We start from the raw sequence: 21,565 nt of genomic DNA, 5'->3' as shown, positions 1-21,565 counted from the left end.
AATTTTAAAATAAAGTTAAATTGATTTTTTGGTTTAAAAATACTTAGCTAGCTTTTTTTAATGGTGCTAAGGAAATAAATTATCCCCAAGATAACGATTATTTTAACCTCTGTAATGGCGTTGTGTTAGTGACGTAACGGATCTTTTTTTATTAAGGTTATTTTTTTAACAATACTTTTTCGAGCACTTAAATCTGATTTTAAATAGTTATGTTTGGTTATGATTAAAATTCGTCATCTTAGATTGAACATGTTTTGCGAATGCTACTTCATGGTTCCATAGTATGGCTAAAACATGTTTTGTAAGCGGCTTTCTGACATTTTAATACCAATTTTCAAAAACTTACTAATATAATGATCCCGACATTCCTCTTTTTTGTTCAACAATTACAACTAAACATTTAATTTTAAAAACCTAAACAAAACACTAGAGAATTATAGCAAAAATCGCCCTGAAAGAGCAAAATAATTATTCTTCCCAATCCCAGGAAATATAATTGTGTTTTGCCGACCAAGTGGCCGAGCGGTTAGCGCGCCTGACTGCGAAGCCATTGGCTGCGTGTTCTAGGCATGGGTGTTTCTCTCTCTCTTAGCTGTCCTCTGTTGTGTGTGTGATGTCTGAATGTGACCTACCCTATAAACGGGGTTTGTGGCAGTGTGGCGTGGGCAACGTTGCTCGCCTCCGTGACTTTGGTTCACAGGTGCCCACTGAGTAACGCTTAATGAGTAACACTTCCGGCATCTTCATAGGCAAAGATTCAAATTCAGTGCATGCCATTGGGAAAAAAATAAATAATTGTGTTTTCAAAACCATTTTAAATATTTAATAAAAGTTTCGTTCAACATTTTTTTAATTTATTTTGCCATCATTTTTACAAATAGTTCAGTTGCAATCCAGTTTCTGCAATTACTTTTTTGACGTGTGATTAATGATGGTTTTTTAAGAGGGATTTCAGAATACTTTTGTTACTTTTTCCTTTTGTAAAATTTAATTTTAATGCTAAAAATAAAAATAAAAAAATAAAAACGCTGATATTTATAAAAAGGATCTTTAATAATAAAGCGTTCTTTCATGACGTCACTGACAAGCTTTCATTTGAAATAATCGACTGTTGAAAAACGGCTTGGTTGTAGATTTGATTATCCTGCGTGCTTAAACGGACTCTGCCTGAAAAAACACTGTAATACGCTACAGAGATACACTAATAACTTAAATGTTCGAAACTTTATAGTTTAAGATAAAGAGCGAACTATGCTCGTAGATACGGTAAATCACAGATTTTATTTTTAAAATGTAACTAAATTAAAACGAATAAATTTTGAAAATCCACGTGGCTACGCTATTCTCCAGAATTATTAAAAAAGATCCCCAGAACAAACGTTAACATTGTGGGCCCAGTGACAAGTAGAATTGTCGTCTTGTAAAATAATAATATTGCACATAATTACATGCACTGTTTGAGGATTTATGTTCAAAATTAATGCATATGAAAATAACTATATCAATTCAATGATTAGCCCACTTTCAGGAGATGATTGAATGCTTTCCGAAAATATGGTCATACAGTCACGAATTCTATGCCAGCTTGAAAAATTCATTCTAGTAACTATCGTAATATTTTCTGAACAAAATAAAACACCAATGTTATGGTTTCGATGGCTGTCTCTTTATCTAGTACTTCACTTTTTTAAAGGAAAATAATATGTTTTTTGATGCCTTTAGATTACGAAATTCATATTTGATTTGTTTCAAATATGAATTTGACCATATTTGATTTCAAAGTTGATTTTAAATATCAGTTTCCTTCTAAATAAATGCTGAATTTACATACCCTCTGTTTATATTTTTAATTGTATATTTGTGCACCTTCTGTTTTTCTTTATGATGGTATATTTGTACACCTTCTGTTTATGTATATTATTTATTGCTTCTGTATAACCATTTTAAGTGAAAAAAAAGTTCTGCAACCTTTTAGAAAGTGACTCCTTTTAGATGGTTTTATTTTTCCAGTTATAAAATATAATACTATTTCGCTCTAAATTGAATTGTTCAAAAACATTTTTAACGATAGAGTACTTTAATTTTATTGCGTTATCATTTTGAATATTGCAGTATGCATACGTAACGACTTGAACCAATAAAATAAAAGGGACATCGATATTTATTTAAGCAAATTAGCTTACTATAAATATAAGTCGTTATCGAGGTTTCAAGACTTTCCACAGGCACTTCGCAAAAACTTCAAAAATGATTCCTACAATTTTAGCTGTGTTAACTATTCTCTGTTCTGGTATGCATAATTTTCAGAAAAGGAATAATAGCATGTTTATATGTATATTTTTTTTTTGCTTTACATCAAAATCCAATACTTTCTTCCATTTACAGATATGCTTATGTTTTCCTTTTTAATGTGCAAAATAATTGTCTAAAAATAAGCATTTATAAAAAAATACGTAAAAATCTTGGAAAATACATAATTAGAATTTTAGTTTTTATTTTATTTATTCTATAGTTCTATTTTATTTATACTAATAACTAGGTTATAATTCTGAAGCAAATACTGAAATTTTAATTTTTAATGTTTTAGTTGGTGTAAACTTGGGAGGTAAGTAGTATTTGATTCATAACCGTTCAAAATGCAATTTGCATTTTTTTTTTACATCTATAACAACTTACATGTACATTTAACGAAAAGAGAATACCTTAAAAAAAAAAACATGATTTTCGACCCTTTCACGGTGCATATTCTTTATTTATAGTAATAATAATTTAAGGTTCATATTGAAGCCACTATTTATAATTTTTTTTCTTTAATAATACTATTTATGTTAGTGTTATTTTTATTAATATGGTGAAATTACTGTGGGTGATGATATTTTCTTATTGTAAGGTCATAAAGTTGTCACTGTGAACAAATCCAAATAAAAAATAAAAAATAAGAAATCTGCAACAATTTAATTGAAACACAATTTTCTACGTAAATATTAATTTCCATTGTCGACATTTTGTAAAGATGTCTCTGCATTAAAAAATTGTAAGATCCACCGACATGCTGTTTTTGTTGTTAAACTTGTTACATTTAGTTTTGCTGCTCAAAATCTGCAAGTTTTAGAAGTATGAAAATTTTTATATTTGTAGAAAAATGATTTTAGAATCGATTAAATGAAAGCAAAAATGCCATTCAATAAATAGTTCGAGGATTATTACTATCCAGACCGCTACAACGGATGCAAGAATGAAACAACAGTGTTGAAATTTGAAATGCTGAGATTATAATATTTGCTCATGAACTTAACACAGAGTTTTTTAAAAATTCCAGTTTAATCGAAAATCTTTATAATTAAGTGCTTTTTTGTGAACATCATTACATTTTGCTTTGCTAATAAAATTGTTTACAGTTTGGAAACTTGAAATTTCGAATGTGTGTAGAAAAATGCAGAAGAAGTTTGATAGAATAAGAAAATATTAGAAATTCTATTATTAATTGGAGAATTATTACCAATGAAGAATTACAGGAGAATTACTTGTAGTATAAAATATGGGGTCAATTTACTGTCCGCTACAATGCAATTGTAGAGTTGTAATTTGACTTGCTAATTGAACACTTTTTAAATTTAATTTTTATGAATTTATTGTTTCAAAATTCTTATTTTTTCTAAATTTATTGCAATTTTAATTGGCTTTTTCCTATATTTCTCTTACTGTAAGAAGTGCCTTTTGGGACATTATAATCATTTTTTTGCCGTAACTTATGATATTGTTGAATATACACATAAGCTATAAATCTCATATTTTTTTGACTTTTTCAAAATTGTTTCTAAGTTTACTATATCAAAATATCATCCCTATCTGTTAAATGATTAAGGAAATACATAAAACAGTCAAAAGAGGTCCCTTAGATTCTCAAAAGAAAAACTATCATTTTTTTAGTTTTAAGGCGATTTTGGATTTTGCAAAATCACAAACATTAAGAAGATGAATTATGGAACAAAATTAAGGTTCAGTGTGATAAAAAAAACTGTCACGTGCAACAATTTTCGTAAAATTATATGACATCTTAGAATCAATTACCGAAGTAGCTTAATTGATTTTCTATTCAATTATTATTTCGTTATTGTGTCTGAAAGAAACCCTTTACATGCTGATTATAAACGGTTATATTTCTTATAATTCTGGACAAGAAAGTATTGTTGAATAACAGTTAATATCGTGTAAGTAATAATGAAAATTAATTGCATGGTGTTCAAGACACATATCTTCAATCACAAAATTTCAAGTGATAAAAAAATTTTTTTTTGTTGATGAGCTATTGCTGTCCTCAATGCTTGAATTGTATTTAATAAGTCCTTTGCCATCCCAATTGAGCATTGCGAATTCATTATTGTTTTATTAAGGAATTACAAATTAATTCGTTGAGCATAGAATTTCACCTAATTGATAAAATTCAGTCTTTAATATATACGAAACATGTCTTTTAATATTTCAAGACACAAAATAAAACGAATACTAACCATGAAAAATGATAGAAAACGAATTGTCGATCTTATATTGTCCTTTTCACGCCACGCGGATATACTTTATACATCTACTCTAATGCCTAAAGATGGGACTATAAATGGAATTTAATATTTTAAAACATATTTTGTGCTAACTTGAAATATTTATATTTTTGTCGCTAGTTTATTTTCGCATTACTTTCGCTCTGTCGAAGCAATAATTAGTTAGGCATTATAATGTAGCATTTTCATTTCAATAATGAAAAAAAGAATGAAAAAAATTAAGCACTAAAAAATTTTATATATTGTAATATTGCATTTTGATAAATATTCATCAATTAAAAAATCATTTATTTTGAAAAAAACAGAAATTTCTTACAAGGGTCAAATTGACCACAAATGACGATTCTGTTCTAGTGAAAAATAATTATTTTTCCATTGTTAAAGAAGATTTTATCTCATTTGTGACTATAATTTTATAAGATCGTGCTGGACTTGATGAAGAATAGTGAATAGATAGAAAAAATAAGACAGAGATTTCATTTCAGTTCATTTTATAACCGGTATTGAACAATTGACAAAATTCTGCGTAGCCTTAGAATTTTGAATCTAAACCGGAAGACAAGGGAATTTCGGGATCAAGTATTAAGACAAACTTGTCTTCGTGGATGACTTTTTTGATTGAACTCACACGCCTTTATTTTACATGAAAACAACCAAAACCTCACACGGTTAGTCCGATGACAAAGGAATTCTAACCCATGATTCCTCTGCCACTGGTGATATCTTATGTCAGCACTGTGGTTGGTGCGAGTAGAGAGAATATTTTGTATCAACCAACCATTGAGACTCGAACCTTTATCACCTCACTGGGAGGCGAATGCTCTATCTTTTGACCATAACTTTTATATCAAACTTTTTAAAAATATAAAAACGGAAAATTAGATAAAAACTGGTTCCAATGCGAGCCGATATGGGATTTAAGGTTATCGTTTTAAATTAACTAAAATTAATTCTTATTTATTACTTCTTAATGTGTTACACATTCGGTACTCCAATTTTTAAATATATTTTTAGTACGGTTGATTATTTTTTAATCTAGCTATACCTTCATGTTGTTACGATTAAAATATTAACAAAATATATTTACATAAAATTATAATAATTATCTGAAAAATTTATCCTTTTTCAAAAAAAAAAATTGATAAGATCTAGGGTAACAGGTGGCAATCTAATCGCAAGTTTTCAATAACATAGATCTGAACCGTTCTTCACTATTAATCTTTAATGATTAAATGAGAAACAAACACGAAGTTTGGGATTATTTAGCGAAACGAGCAAGATCTGATTCTCTTAATTTACTGACTAAGCTTTGCCATTACGCAGTCCATTTTAGCTTTATATTCATGTTTCTTAAAAGTAACCATATCTAAATTACGTATACCTTCATAACTATATCCTAATTGCGTATAGTAAGCTGATTTAGCGCATAGTAAAATAAATAGATTTTCTTCACGAGGATTTTGAAGTGCTTAACTTTAAACCTAAAGTGCCCGACTTTAAAGTACTTATTGTACTTCAACAATGTTTATCGTAATACTAAAAAGTACATTTGCTACCACATTCTTCGAAATACAGCTATTGTGAAGAAAAAAATTATTAATTAAAAAATTGAGAATTGAAATGGTTTCATGATAGATCTCACGTTACAATTTAAAGTCAATTAATTGTTTCTGTACGACAAAATATTTTTAAAATATCTTTGATAGCGTCATACTTTTTGTATGATAGAATTCTTTACTCATTTTTCCCTTTTTCTTCATTCATTTTTTCTTCACTCCTTTTTACCTCATTCATTTATTTTTTCCTTAATTTATTCAATCATTTAAAATGATAGAATAAATTTAAAAAAACATTTTAAACTTATTTCTAATAATTTTAGCAAATGCCTACAGGAGTATGCTTGATTTAAAGATTACATTAACAGACTTCAAATATTAATTACTATTATAAGTTTATTATAAACGAGCTATTATGAAAATATTTTTAATGAATTCTACACTATTTTTTTTGTAATATAGAGTTCTTCATTTTAAATTAAAACAGTTTAACACATTTTTTTCTAGATGAAACTCAACAGCAAGTACACCGTACGTATACATAGGATTAGAGGATTATATTTATATCTATCTATCTATCTATCTATCTATCTATCTATCTATATATCTATCTATCTANACATTTTGTAGCCCAAAAATAAATCATATATATATATATATATATATATATATAATGATGAAAATGTTTTACTGTAGATCACAAAGTCAGTAAGTATTATGTATATTTTCATCATTTAATACTTTATTTCGCTAGAAAAAGTCTAATTATTTCATAATGAATTTGAACCAGATCGTCTTTAAACAAGCGTAAATTTGATATGCAAGCTCAAAAAGTTTTATATTTTCACTTTTAATACAATTAAATATTAAAAAGTATACCATAAATAATTTTAATTTCATTTTGAATGTAATGGGATTCTCTTGATATTATAATATGGGCGTCGTTATAGTACATAATAATTATAGAATTTTCAGAAACACAACAAACCAACTGAAATTCAAAATTCCGATTTAATTAGAAAAAATACTATAAAAAGATCTTTCTTTTCAAAATTTCATTTCAATTGATATATTTGCTCTTGATGCATATTATATACGTAAACTGATAAAAATAAGTTATTTCATTTGAACTTTTTAGGGGTATAGAGTATTTAACCATTAAAAGTTTCGTATTTTTGAAAGAATATAAATATCATGTTCTGTTTTATGATCATGAACTTGACATGAAGTATTAGAGGTTATTTTAAAAGCCTCCAAAGTTGCTGGAAATATATTGAAACCCTCTCACAAAAAACGGAAAATGACATAAGGACTAAAGTCTTCCGTTCAAAGTCATCTATACAAAGTATTGTCTTTAAATCAATTTTTCCAATTCAATTTTTTTTTCATCCCGAGTGCAAAATTACTCTGGTCTTGTAATAAATCTACGAAGCTAAGAATTGGTATAGAATGCTGCTTTAATTCATGCCCGTCATCTAAGTATTGATAAAAATTCGTTGCATTAAAGTTAGTTTTTATAGTAAAAATATTTTTTTTTATTAATATCAAAGAAACTATGTTTCTTTTTTCTTAAAATTAAGAATATTTTGTTTTATATTTCACTCCTTAGTGGTATGGCATTAAAAGTTTCTGAAGTCAATAATATGATTTTTATTACTTTATGTATCACCCCCAATACCATAGTACATTTTTCCTTGAACTAAATTATAAAAAAAATCCAACGAAAAAAATTTTAATAAAAGTTAAGATTTCTTAGTAAAAGATGACTTTACACTTTTTCTGGGCTTATGTCAAACTCTTGTGAAAAAATTAAGATCTCTATGTTAAATTTTAGATAAATTATCGAAGATTGTAAAAACATGTGTTTTGATGTCTTTTTTGCCGAAATCAAGACCCCTTACTGAAGAATTCCTTTTATTTTTACTTACTTTGACGCTACATATTATTTTAATTCATTTTATAATAGTCATTGAACAGCCGAAAAAGTTTTATGGGTTTACGACTACTAATGTTCAACTCCGTAGCTTTATAATTTTGAACCCAATCCAGAAGACAAGGGAACTCCTGAATCAAGTATTGGGAGACATTTGCCTTCTTGGAGGACTTTTTGAGGGGGCTAATCCTCATTTGCGTTACATGGAGAGGAAGACAACGAGAATCTTCCACGGTTAGCCTGACGGCAAGGGGATTCTAACCCATGATCCGTCTACCACTGAGGATATTTCACGTCAGCACTGTGGTCGGTGCAAGCCGGATGCGGAATTCGTATCGACCAACCATCGCCGGGATCGAACTCCGGTTCACCTCATTGGAAGGCGAACGCTCTATCAGCTGAGCCATCGCGGCTCAATACTACATATTAGCAAAATTCATGATTAATCATATTTTCGTTTTGCCGATTACACAAGACCAAATAATCCTCAAATTCACAGTAATTTTTTTAATTGCCAAGTTTTATTTCTTTGCTATTTTCACTATTTCTATGCTATTGGCCATATCGAATTAAGAGCTTGTCTTTATTGAAGTTGCAAAATCAGTAACATAATCAATTAATAAATTAAGCTAAACACTATTTTTTTTTCTCTTTTTCAAAAAAAATAATAATTTGTAAACAACGATTTTTGTTTATATTTCCATCCTATGTACATTTATAAAATTATTAATTCTTTTTATTTTCCAACAAATAGCTGGTCAACCAAGTACGTAATTTTTCTTCCCTCTTTATAAAGAACGCATGCTTCATTAAATATATTCATAAATATTTTATCATTCCATTTCTAGCTCACGTAACTCATGTTCACCGTAAGTAATAATTATATATAAGCTATTTTAATACATTTTAGCAGTTCATGATTTGTTTGAATTTTTACTATGTTCAAATTTCTTTATCATTCTGCAAAAATAATATTTTTTTTCATTATATAGCTACGAATGGAAGCTATGATCAGAATTTTTAATTTATACCTGAATCAGATCATGCGTTTGCATGCAATAGTCAATGTAGCTCTAACTAGCTACTGTCTTGCAATAAAATGCAATAAAAGAGTCTCATTGCTTATTTTGATTAAAAATTTAGACGTTATTTCATTAAAAAAACAATTGGTTTATTTTATCATTGAAATGGAATGAAACTCGTCTCCTTGTCAGTACCATGATTTATGCTAAGTTGTAATAGGGAGAGTTGAGTTCCACCCAATAAAAAAGGAATTTTTAAAAATTGAGAAAAAACGCATCAAACTAGCTCTTAAATACATATAAACGAATTCAAAAATTCCATGTATTCTAAATTTAAAAGAATGTTCTTCTTTTTGCGCAAAATACATAGCTCAAAAGTGATGTGGAGAGTAAAATGTGCGAAAAAGATGCTCGTTGATAGCCGGCAGGATTCAATAAAAGGACTTTCGGTATTGTAGTTGGATGCTCCAAACGTAACACTTGTACACGTAACGTAAGTCCAGGGAGAGTTAGGAAGCTCTATATAGTGACCGTCACAATGGCATATCGTAAAAAAAACATTCCATTCAGTTAAGATAACGCTAGATAAGAAAAAAAGAGAAATTAAAATAACTGGTCTCCTGGCAAAGCTATTGGGTCCATATTTCCCAAATTGCAATCTTTTGATCTATTGAAATTGGAAATTAGTATCTCATGATTTATCATTGCTACAGTCAGTTTAGAAAGCTTCATAACTTTACCTGGACTGGGACTTACCACTATGGTGGTTAGAGTATCTTACTACGAACTCGAATGTTTTGGGTTAGAATCCTGCCAGCTGCAAACGAAGATTTCATTCGGACGTTTCTCCCCCCCCCCATCACTTTTGAGACTATGCATTTTGTTCAAAAATGAGAATATGTTGTTTCAATTTTTAATACATGAGGCTTTTAAATTTTACTATTAATTGTTTCGGAGATATTTTGGCCTATTTTTACACAAATTTACAGAAAAACCTTTTTATAAAGCATTAGTTGAATTATGCTGATATTTCCCCATTATTTTTTTACATAAATTCATTTTTCTTATATTTTTTACGCAAACGCACCATTAAGTTTTTTCGTAGTTAATATTTGCATGTAATAAGTTGCAGTTAAATAATTAGTAGTGACAGTGAAGTATAAATAGGCAATGCTATGAAAATTGTATAGAGCTGCGACGCATTTGTGCGCACGTGCGAATGAACATTATGTAACTGCAATTGTAGGTGTGTGTGTTGACAATAAATGGGTGGTAATTTCATGTAATGCTTATCTTCGTTGGTTACACGTTTGTTAGAAGTTATTTAACCTATGCAATTTAAGCAATAGATAGTTTTTCACCCATCAATTGTTTAATCTCGGCATAATCTTCAAACAGTCACTATTTAAAGCTTTAGTCCTCCAACGCTTTTGGAAATTGAAAGGTCCTTGCGATGACAGCCTACTATTTATAAGTGCTGGAAGATGTCAAAAATAATAGTTTTATTCCCACTGCAAATTGAATCTACTAATTAATAACATAGTATTAGCTACATATAAAATCATCACAGCTTCATTACTTAGACATAAGCTAGGTGCAGCTATACACAATTTCTATTGCATTAGCTATACCAAATTAAAATGTATTTCAGTGAATATCTTGGTACTGAAATTAATTAATGTGGTTTTTGATTTTTTGTTTAAGGTTACACACATCGTGAGTATTCAATATTGTAAATATGTATCATTGCCTTGCTTGAAGGACTTTTAGTCGTGCAATTAACATTAAAACAATGATAATAAGAATAATGCATTCCTGAATATGTCTTTATAAAAAAAAAATAATAACGGAGAAAATGAACCGTTGCATTTTCTATGCAGGTTTTATCAAATTTATTTCTACAGTGTTATTGTGATTTTAAAATTCAAGTTTGAGTAATTTTAACATTATTAAATAAACAAAGTTATATTTTTAGCATGTAAAAACCTTTCAATAAATTTTTCTGCATTTCCTTTCATAAGTGACTACCTATTTTTTTCGATAATACAACATAGACCTTAATCCTCGTAATTAATTTAATATTAATTAATTTTTAATTTTGGTTTTTGTTGCTTTTGTTGTCTGCTAAAGTTTAATGATAAGTAGATAAATAGCTAAGAAACTGCATTTTTGTATATATATATATATATATATATTAAACTATAAGGTATTCTCATTATTCCAGACTTCATTCAAGTCAATCCTCATACGCAGTGGTTTAAGAGAGAGTGGCTTAAGATTAACTGGAAAATTGCTAGATCTTTTGGCTCTCAACAACCATAAAATAATTAACGCGTAAAACTGTGAGAAAAAAATACTAGTAAAAATACAGTACTTGCCCTGTGGGGGGGGGACAAAAAATAAAAAAAGGAATGAAAGGTTGCTAACAAGCAAGTGATAACAATTTAAAAAAGAAAAAGAAAAATTAATGGCCGGGTGAAACGATATAGTGGTACATTTTTGGAGTTGTGTTGCAAATTTTACAACCCAGAAGGAATATTAATTTTTAAAGTCCCAGAAAAAAAACCAATATATTCTACAAAAAAGACATACCTCCTCTCCATAGAAGCTATCCGTACCTATGAAGAAAACAACAACAAAAACCAGTCAAAATGAAGTAGTCCAGTTCTTTTTACTAAATCTTTGTTGTTTATTGGAGATTACTAGGCAAACATCTTAAAATTATCACAGTGAGGCACGACATCTTAAAAATATCATCAATGGCACAACATCTTAAAAAATATCATCAATGGCACAACATCTTAAAAAATATCATCAATGGCACAACATCTTAAAAAATATCATCAATGGCACAACATCTTAAAAAATATCATCAATGGCACAACATCTTAAAAATTTCATCAATGGCACAACATCTTAAAAAATATCATCAATGGCACAACATCTTAAAAATGTGGGTACTATTGGTAGCTGGAGCAGGAGACCGAACTATCCCAAGCTAGTGCGTCATAAAGAAGAGTATTCAATCAAAAAGAATTCTTGATAAAAGGATTGAATCATAAAATTTTTCAAAAAGGGAACAGCTGCCGATATTTTTGAGATTTTCTTTGAAAAATTAAAACAGCATTACAATAAAGCTAGAAATGGCTGTGAAGGAGTCCATCAATGGCGGTGTATACTGCGGCGCCATGTAAGGTCCGAAACCCTTTCCTCAAAAGAGGAGGGAAGTAAAAAAAAACTCCGCGAGGGAGTAAGTATATCGTTGGGGGGATGGAAGATTCGAATGCCACGAGCGTTTTTCGCGCTCTGGCTTTTATAGCAAAAAGGAAAAAAAACCGAGTTGAGTACTCAAGGTACTGAAAGTATGAATTAAAGAAGTAAAATTTTAAGTTGAGATGTATTATCAATATTATTTTTAAGTGTTATTCTCACCTTCTGATTGACGTTGCAAAGCTAAGTTTCAGTCGACTTCAAATTCTCGTGCTACATCAAACGACGCCGACAGCTTTTTCCAAGAAAAGGAGTGTCTGAGGAATGTGCAAGGAACTTCCTGGGGAAAATGTCCTCATTGCGCTAACGCGTTAAGGGGCGAGAAGAAAAAGATGAAGAAATAAAAATTGTTTCATAAAATTATAAATTAAGCCGAAAAAATAAGTATTTTGATTAACAAAACAGGATATTTCAAAATTAGGCTGTGACTTAATTTCACAGTACTGTATGGTAATAACATTTCTAGTAAAAAAAGTTTCATAACTCTTAAAATAGAAATGAAAATATACGGTATTTGAAACATTCATTTTGTAATTTTTCCGTTCAACAGTTTACTGGAATCTCTAAGCATCTCTTTAAGATATCTTGATACAAATACCAAATTTTACCAAATTATACAACATTTATTGCATATAATAAAACTGTATTTTACAGTAAATTTTGCAAAAATCATTATCAAAGTACTTCGATAAAAAATCACCAAGATTTTTGGTGTTCCCATAGACACAGAAGCACGGTAAAGTTTGCTATTTTCTGGTATTTTTGACCATATTGTTTTCTCAGTGAAAAATCGCAAATTATCATAAGTAAAATAATTATTTTAAACATTCAATAGTGAAATTACATCTTTGCTTTTCATTTGTTAGTAAGTGACCGGTTAGAATCCAAAACTTTCACGATGCCAATAATATGAGGTGTGCTCTAGAGTTATTTCGATTCATATAGTTGTACATTATTGCTATTTAAATAGATAACGTACTTGAATGGATTTTAATTAAGTATTGTATTAACCATGTTTATATTCTTAGCACTTAGCTCCATAAATTCTATTTCGTAATCTTACACATCTCAATCATATATTATTTGCATATAATAATTCCCGTAACGCGGATAAATTAAAATTTGTTATTTAGATCATGTTGTCATACAAATAACCTTGGAAAATCTTGAAAGAATATTTATTTTTGTGCGCCACTTTTTTAAAACAATAAAAAGTACAAAATGCTTACATTCTTAAATAAGAGAAGCATTCTAATAATTTAAGATTGGAGTTCTTTCTTAGTATATTTTTATATAGTTTTAAAAATTATGTAATTATATAACTATTTACCTTATCATATTTTCAAATATTTTTCAGAACAAGCTGGACAAGGTGAGGATTCCAAAATGTAGCATCTTTACTAAAACAATGGAATTTTTCAAAAGTTTTTAAATAAAGCTTATAGATATAGAGTATAAATATAAATTGTATGAAAGCAAGGAACACATTTTAAGTATTCCTGTTAGAATGAATTTCGAGAAAGATAAATAGAGAAGTAGAAATGAATTTCGCAAAATATATAACATTTTATTACATAAGTTTTAATAACATTTTTCAAAAAGTTAATTAAACTCCATTTTATGTTTGAAAACTAAAAACATAAAACAATTTTGTGATTAACTTTATTAAACTTCACTTAAATATTAAAAGATAAAGTATTCAAAAGAGATGATTATTTAAACTTTAAGGAGTAGTTTCAAACTAAATTTAAGTTTAAACAGCGCTTTTTAAGGAATTTGACTCGCATTAAAGTTCTTTAAAAACTCATATATAAACCCGTCCAAAAACTCAAAAATCCTTCTAAATTTCTTAACGAGCTATATGTTCATACGGATAAGTAATTAAGGGCATATGATTTTTATGCAATACTGAAAGCTCTGTAATAATTCAGAAAAATAATTATTAGAAATGCATTCATTGCTTAGACACGCTTAAAGAAAAATGTACGCGTTATTAAGCAAACTTCCTGCCTTGGAAACCCTTCTGTTAAAATGATTCAGAAATTGAAATTTTTCTTTTCATTCCAATATGTTTTCATTATTTTAAACATATTAAATATATAGATTATAATTGTGTAGCAACAGGCCTCGTGATCGAAAATTATAGATATAAACGTTCACTTAATTTTTGTCATGTGCATAAAATTTTATTGCAATAATAAAACGTTTCGCTATTTTCAGGCAATGGAGGACAAACACTTCAAGGTGAGTTACTTGAAAATTGAAATTTAAACCAAATCCCTTTAAATATTTTGACACCCTTCTTAAAATAAATTTCTGTAAATCATTCAATATAATATTATTTATTTTTAGGAGGCGGAGGTGAAGGAACACAAGGTGAATAACTTTGAAAATATAATTTTCGATTTCGAAAACTTAGTATCATTTAAATATTTGAATTGCATTTACTTAATAAATGTGTTGAAAATAATTAAATGTAATAAAAAAAAATTAAATAAAAAGTAGTAAGTTTTATAGTAAAAAATGATTCCTGATGTATAGCAGTTCAGAAAATGTAAATAACGAAGCATTCTTTGGTTAAATTTTTCTTGAAGTGGATTTCTGACGACGTAATTTATGCACAAAATTGTTTTTTCCTGCTTTATTACCGAGTTAATATATTTCCAAAATATACACTATAAAACATTCCGGATTAAATTACTATAAAAAATGCAGCACTCAGGATGATGGTACTCTTTACTGTAAAACCTAACTTTACCGAAATCTGTTACGGAACAAAAAATCTGGTATACTGTATACGGTGTAATATATAACGGGAAAAATGGATTTTATGAATGATGCACTTTCAGAGCCAGTACTAAGTATAGTAATTTAATCCGAAATTTTTATTGTGCTGTTACATAAAGTTATTAATTTCTAGTCATGACGCAATCCTTATTTAAAATATAACGAAAAGGTGCTTTTATTGATAATTTGCATGCTCATAAAAATAACAGAGAATAATAATTTAGACAAGAGATGAATCAACTTTGAAAGTTGATACATCTTTGTTAAATAGTTATATAGTGCTCGCACTGTATTTCCGAATCAAATTGTGGTAAAAAGTACTGGCATCCTGAGTGCAGCCTAACTGCAGACCATTTTTACCATAAATTTTTATACTGCAGTTTATACAGCATTATATATTTAATTACAATGATTCATTAATCTTTTTGCAAATATTACTCTACGAATTATAACATGGCTTGAATGATGCAAGTATTACAAATACATTTTATACGAATTATGATATACCAGATAATTCTTTTCTTCAAATTGTACCTCTAAATGGATTTAAGATGAAATGAAGTGTAGTGTCATCCTGATTGCTGGCACTTTTTACAGTAATTTGATCCAAAGATATTTTACAGTGCGATGTGATAGGTCTAAATATTTGGCAGCATTACTTGACTGACGCAGAAAGAATGATGGTTTTTGTATTTTGAAAAATTAATAATTTAAATAAAAAAGAAAATTTAATTTTAAGATTTCACTTTAAGAAAATTTATGTACAACTCATAAGACTTTTATCTACACTTCCATTCATTTTCCAGGCACACCTCAACAGCACATGCGTGGTAAGTATAGATATTTTTTAAAAAAATTTATTTACATTTGAATTGTGTACAAGCAATATATACATAATATTCTTTGAACAGTTTTTTTTAAATTTTATACATCCTCTCCCTGAAGGTTTCAACCTTTGTCATATTATTTAATATTATCAAATTATCTATAATCAGGAAAATCTTTTTAGGTAAAAGTATAAATTTAGAAAATATGAAGAAAATCGCAAAAAGTAATTAATGTGGCTTTTGAGAAAAAATTGCATTAAAGATTTTTCGTAAGAAATGTAATATTTTTGTTGCATTGCTTTTTAAATTTGTTGAGTTTATAAATAAAACGGAAAAGTATTCTAAAGAAGTAAAAAAAAAGGAAAAGTAGAAAAACAGGAAAGTATTATTTTCCTTTAAAATAGATATAAGAAAATTTTTAAATGTAAGAAAAAATTGAAAATAAGAGCTTTTAATTTTAATATGAAATACTTTTTAGATGATCCGCTATAAATGTCCTCTTATAAAATCATGTGTTTTATTTGTTTGCATATATATTCAAGGAAAATTTATTTGCAGTTCACAGAGTCAGTAAGTATTTTTTGTAACATTGTTGTACTTCAGTTTATCAATATCCGTACAAGGAAAAGAAACATAATTTTGGTAATAAAACAAACTATATGGTTTTTTAAACCATTAATTTGCTGATTGTTTGAAACAAATAGTAACGGTTACAAGAAATTCTGATTTTGAAGTTTATAGTTCTTATTACGAAGCATTTAGTAAAAAATACTAAATTCTAAAGTTTATTTATCCAAAAAAATGGTTCTCATGCAATCTTTAAGAACTCATGAAAAAATTACCAAATTTTGTCACATTTACTACATTTTCCCCCATAATATAACATTACATTTAATAGTTATTTTAACGAAAATTAGATCCAAGGCTCTTTAGTAAAAATTACCGAGCTTTTTGGTGTTCCTATATCGTCAGAAACATTGTAAATCTATCTACATTTTAATAGTTTTGACCATATTTTTTCTTGATGTATACTTGATTTTAGATTTATTTATGCAATAATATTTATTTTTTGTTGCCAAAGTAATACCAAATTAGTCAATTTATTCTGCTTTTCTTAATATAATGTGATTAAATTAAAGACTTTAATTCAATTATTCCTAAGTATAAAATAGCACTCATACAATATTCAGATGTTGGCATAGACATAAAGGAGCCATGATTTCGAGTCTAAAACATGAAAACATGATATAGCGTGGTCAATAGTGGACCAAATATCTATCAAATTATTCCTACCCTTATCAACCAAAAATAAATTAATAATTTTAAAGTTAATATTGTTGGCATTCTAACAGCTTTTACATTTTTTTAAATATTTATTAGAATGAAAGATTTATAGATGGTGAAATGTTTCATATAAACTTTTATGATGCGTTGTGATAAACATATGAACATTTTCTTATAATCTTTTTTTTTTAATTCTATATTAGCCTTATCAAATTAGACTTGAAAATGTTTTTTTATAGACTCAGTTGAATGTATATGGATAGCTCTTTATGCGTGCTTTTATTTTTAATTTTCTGGAGATTTTTGATTTTAGTTAGTACTGCAAAATACCCCAATGATCTTATCACGTGCAAAACATCAACAATTCATCATCAACCGAGAGACTAATGTTTGAACTATCGAATAAGAATAGCAGTTATTGACCCTCTTTTAGAGAAAAAACAGTGTTAAAAATTTAATTAAGCTTAATTTTGAATTTTGATCACTTGTTTTTAAGAATTTATATAGAGGAGCAGTTCACGTAGCTTCTATTGAATGTTACAAATTAAACTTAATGGCACGACAGCCCAAGGAGGGCCAAGGCCCGTCATGTCCTTCTTTTTTGGGGGGTAGTCAGTATGGAATACAATTAAGCTATTTTTTATAAGCATATATTTTTTTTATTCTTCTTGTATTGTATCATTAACTGATTTCTGACATGTGTGTTCATACTGTCCAAATATGTCATACGTATATAAGGACTTTTGGTCATTATATTCTTTTGTGGTATTTTTAGTAGTAAGTAGGCCTCAGAGAACTAAAATTACGCCATTAGTTCATGAGTACAGATTAGAATCTTTTTGACGGTTAGAAGATACGTACACTGTTCCCTGCAAGAGTCGATTACAGTACTTAAACAAATCCTGTATTAATAAATTATAAAATTCTTACTTTGTGGTTGGATCGACTATGGGTTTGTTTTTTGGTCTTTTTATTTTTTTAAAGGACAAATTTCCTTCAAAGAAACGTGTTTAATTTGATACTTTCTTAGAAGTTTTAGTGTGTTTTGGATTTAGTTGAAAATTGACTAGTCGAAATAAAATAAAAAAGTCAGCTTATATTTATTTATTATTTTTATTTTTAAAATTTTGCATTTTATTCTCTTAATAGCTGGTCAACAAGGTACGAATTTCACCTAAGTAGTCTCTTACATTTATTTAAAAATAGTTATTTTCTACAAATTTAGTCTTACCATTTTTTATTTATTTTTCAGTAACTCGTGTTCATAGTAAGTAGAATAATTCTTTATAAAATATTACTAATGCAGTGAATGAAACATTGCATAGTTTATAAAATAAGTCTAATAAATGCAATCGGTTTTAAATATTTCTAATAAAATTTAGTCAGTGTTATGCGGGCAAAGTGATACAATATCATTAAAACATTTTGAATAGCTTTACATCCTTTGTACAAATCTTATAATTTAAGGATAATATTATCTTAGTTAGATCAAATTTCATATTTTAAACCATTCCCGCAATATAATATACATTGTTTGAGATTTTTATATTTACAATAGAAGTTTATTTAATAGTCATTTTACCATATCCGACCAAAATAGTCAAATGACCATAAAAAGATAATATAGAAAAGACATATTAAATATGAGAAACATCATTCAGTGACTGTGTTCTAGCTATACGGTAAAACAAATAGAATTTTCACCGCACCAATTTGGTGTGCCTTATAAAGCCACTTAGTTCCTTGCAACTGTATACATACTATAGCAGAGAGGAGCTGAAGTCTATGCCTCATGACCAGCTGAACTGGGGTTCGACTTCCAAAGTTGACACCATAATATTTCTTCCAGTTCTTTTACAAGTGAAGTGTTTCAATTATGATGAACTCCCTAATTCATGAACCTGGACTTTAGAATACGACACTCTCATTCCCACATAGATGACAGCAACACAGAGATGCTTAACACAAAAAATGAATAGAATTTTCCATATCTTATCACAAGGTAAAGCACCAGAGACGGCACCAAGAGTAACTAACTAAGCCACATTTAACAAAACACAAATTCACCCCAACCTAACTCCAATTTCCATTACCTAACGAAACGCCTAAAATGACCTAACTGCAATGTGCAGTTAAATTTCGTTTTTACGGTCTTGAAACCATGCTAGCTGCAAATGGCAACACACCACAACATATAGTTTTATATTCATGGTTTTTTAACCAACCATACCAGTTGTAAATGGTTTAAAAATCATAAAAGAAAAGGAATGCTCCCAAACATAAAATAATTGGTTAATTGTGTAATTTTATGATTAATTAAAATGAAAATTCTAATGAAATTCTCCAATTCAGAAGTCAATTCTCATCTGAATATATGTTGCAGGCTCGTAAAAAACTCTCCCACCAATGTCTGTTTTAATGAATTTATGAAATTAAATATTATTAAGACGGATATATGAAATTATACAAGCACTATAGACTGTTTACACTGCGAAAAATATACTGAAGATATTCATCTTCAATAGACATGGTATATTAAATTAACGCAACCGATTTGTATCAAAATGATGTCCAAAAGGTGAAAAATATTCCAATCCATTTCTCAAGTTTTTAATGCTAGTTTTTTGTTTACATAACATCAATCAACACAAATAAATTTGCAACATACAAAAATACACTCGCTGAGAAATTCAAAATCAAATATTCAATATTCAAAAAATAGTTTTTAATAATTATTTATTTTTTTACATTTATTTAAAGTAAAAAATATTTTAAATTGCTGGATAGACATATTTCTTATCCTTTTAAACACCGCAAATTCGGAGAAAGTACGCGTTTTGTATCTGATTTCGTAACTTGCAATATCGACTGCACTAGTTAATTAGCATACTTGGTGTCAGTCTCTTGAACCATTATGTCTAAGTATAGGTAGTTAAAATCCGATCATTAGATCAAATATCATTTTCACTGCTTCATTGTTTTTTCTAACTACATTTGTATTGGTTACTGTAAATGAAAATAAAAAAGAAAGTAAACTTATAATTGAAAATTTTTGAAGTGTTTAGCTTACAATACCAAAACGTTTCGGGAAAAAATCAGCATGGCGTGGATATAAGAAAGGAATTTTTAATTCAATAGATGATAAATGCTTCGTTTTATAATTTATTTTACAAGCATTCCTTTAGTAGAAGATGATATGAATAGAACTTTAGGCATCAGCAAGTTGAAAAATTTCCAAAAGGCATAAGATATATTTTTTACCATCTATCTGAGATAAATATCTATATAAAATGACTTTGTTGATTTCTACTGTACGTTTTTTTTTACACTTTACGGTTAATAAAAAAAACTTTATTGCACTCTGTATGGTTTTTTACGTGCCTTATAAGTAACTAAAATTCAATTTTGACATTTAGGGGTCACAGGTGGTAAGTAAATAATGTATACGTATTCTCAACATTTGAATTCGCTCTAGAAATAAGTTATTTTACTATTGAAAATGCTACTTTTAAATGTTTTTTAAAAAGAATATAGAGAATATATATTGACATATATATTAGCATATACAGCGACTACTCTCCGCGTCACAGTAAAATGATTGTTGATGGAGGTTAATAATTCTTAGGGATTAAAGCCATTGACTTTAAAATTTGTTTTCGAAGGTACACGATATTTCGCGAATGATCTTCATTTTTGTCAGTGTCATTTTCATAGTGGGAAAATGCCACTTCTGTTGTCGTCAGGAAAAGGCGGATTAATGAATAAAATTTAGCGTCTATGAAAATGAGCCCAACTGATATCATTATGTGCAAAAACAAATTTACCAATTAGGAATGATAAAGCTGTTTTAAACAGAAGTTTTTATTTGATTTTATGACATGAAAATTAGTTAGCTTTAAAAGGTGAGAAGAGGTTTGTTTATTTGAGATGCTTTTTCCTTCTCAAAAAACTTTTTTTCTCAAACTTTGTCCAACTTTCAACTGTAAAAGTTAGTCATTGATAGTGTCGTCCTTAGCACACTCTGACTGTATTATGGAGTTGTCAATATTTTTCAGAGGTTGTCAAAAAAAAGGAGAAAAGATTTCTAAATAAGAGACGCTCATAAATATTTTCAATTCCTTTGAAACTATTTTTTTGTTTTGTTAATATTTTTTTAAATTTGATGTGATTTTTTCGTGTTTTTTTATTTGACCTTTTCCGAGTTTTGCCCTGTCGCTGGTAGAGGTTTTAATGGTTTCTCCTAAAGGCATTCTTTTTTTTCTTCAGTAAAAATTCCATGGAAACAATATTCCGTGCCTCCCAAAAGTGGTAGTATATATATATATAT

At 28.3% G+C, this 21,565-nt stretch overlaps 1 protein-coding gene and 3 long non-coding RNA genes across 4 annotated transcripts in view; all 4 read left to right on the top strand.

The window, feature by feature from the left end:
- Positions 1–2,010: 2,010 nt before the first annotated feature.
- LOC139426063 (uncharacterized) lies at positions 2,011–6,899 on the top strand. Its single transcript, XR_011637342.1, has 4 exons — positions 2,011–2,290; positions 2,588–2,605; positions 6,623–6,646; positions 6,812–6,899. It is a non-coding gene; the product is annotated as an uncharacterized lncRNA (long non-coding RNA).
- A 1,904-nt stretch (positions 6,900–8,803) lies between these two features.
- Positions 8,804–11,253, top strand: LOC139426059 (uncharacterized). Its single transcript, XR_011637335.1, has 3 exons — positions 8,804–8,814; positions 8,897–8,917; positions 10,775–11,253. It is a non-coding gene; the product is annotated as an uncharacterized lncRNA (long non-coding RNA).
- A 1,061-nt stretch (positions 11,254–12,314) lies between these two features.
- LOC139426058 (uncharacterized) lies at positions 12,315–16,696 on the top strand. Its single transcript, XR_011637334.1, has 5 exons — positions 12,315–13,712; positions 14,561–14,584; positions 14,693–14,716; positions 15,934–15,957; positions 16,513–16,696. It is a non-coding gene; the product is annotated as an uncharacterized lncRNA (long non-coding RNA).
- A 4,136-nt stretch (positions 16,697–20,832) lies between these two features.
- LOC107447057 (uncharacterized) overlaps positions 20,833–21,565 on the top strand; it is a 47,740-nt gene continuing 47,007 nt past the window's right edge. Inside the window, exon 1 of the mRNA XM_071183800.1 lies at positions 20,833–20,848. Coding sequence (XP_071039901.1) covers positions 20,833–20,848 — 16 coding nt within the window. The remainder of the gene's footprint in view (positions 20,849–21,565) is intronic.

The sequence above is a fragment of the Parasteatoda tepidariorum genome, chromosome 7 (assembly GCF_043381705.1).
Source record: "Parasteatoda tepidariorum isolate YZ-2023 chromosome 7, CAS_Ptep_4.0, whole genome shotgun sequence".
NCBI classification, from domain to species: Eukaryota; Metazoa; Arthropoda; class Arachnida; order Araneae; family Theridiidae; genus Parasteatoda; species Parasteatoda tepidariorum.
The sequence above is the reverse complement of the archived record's forward strand: the minus strand, read 5'-3'. Positions and strand labels throughout refer to the sequence as shown.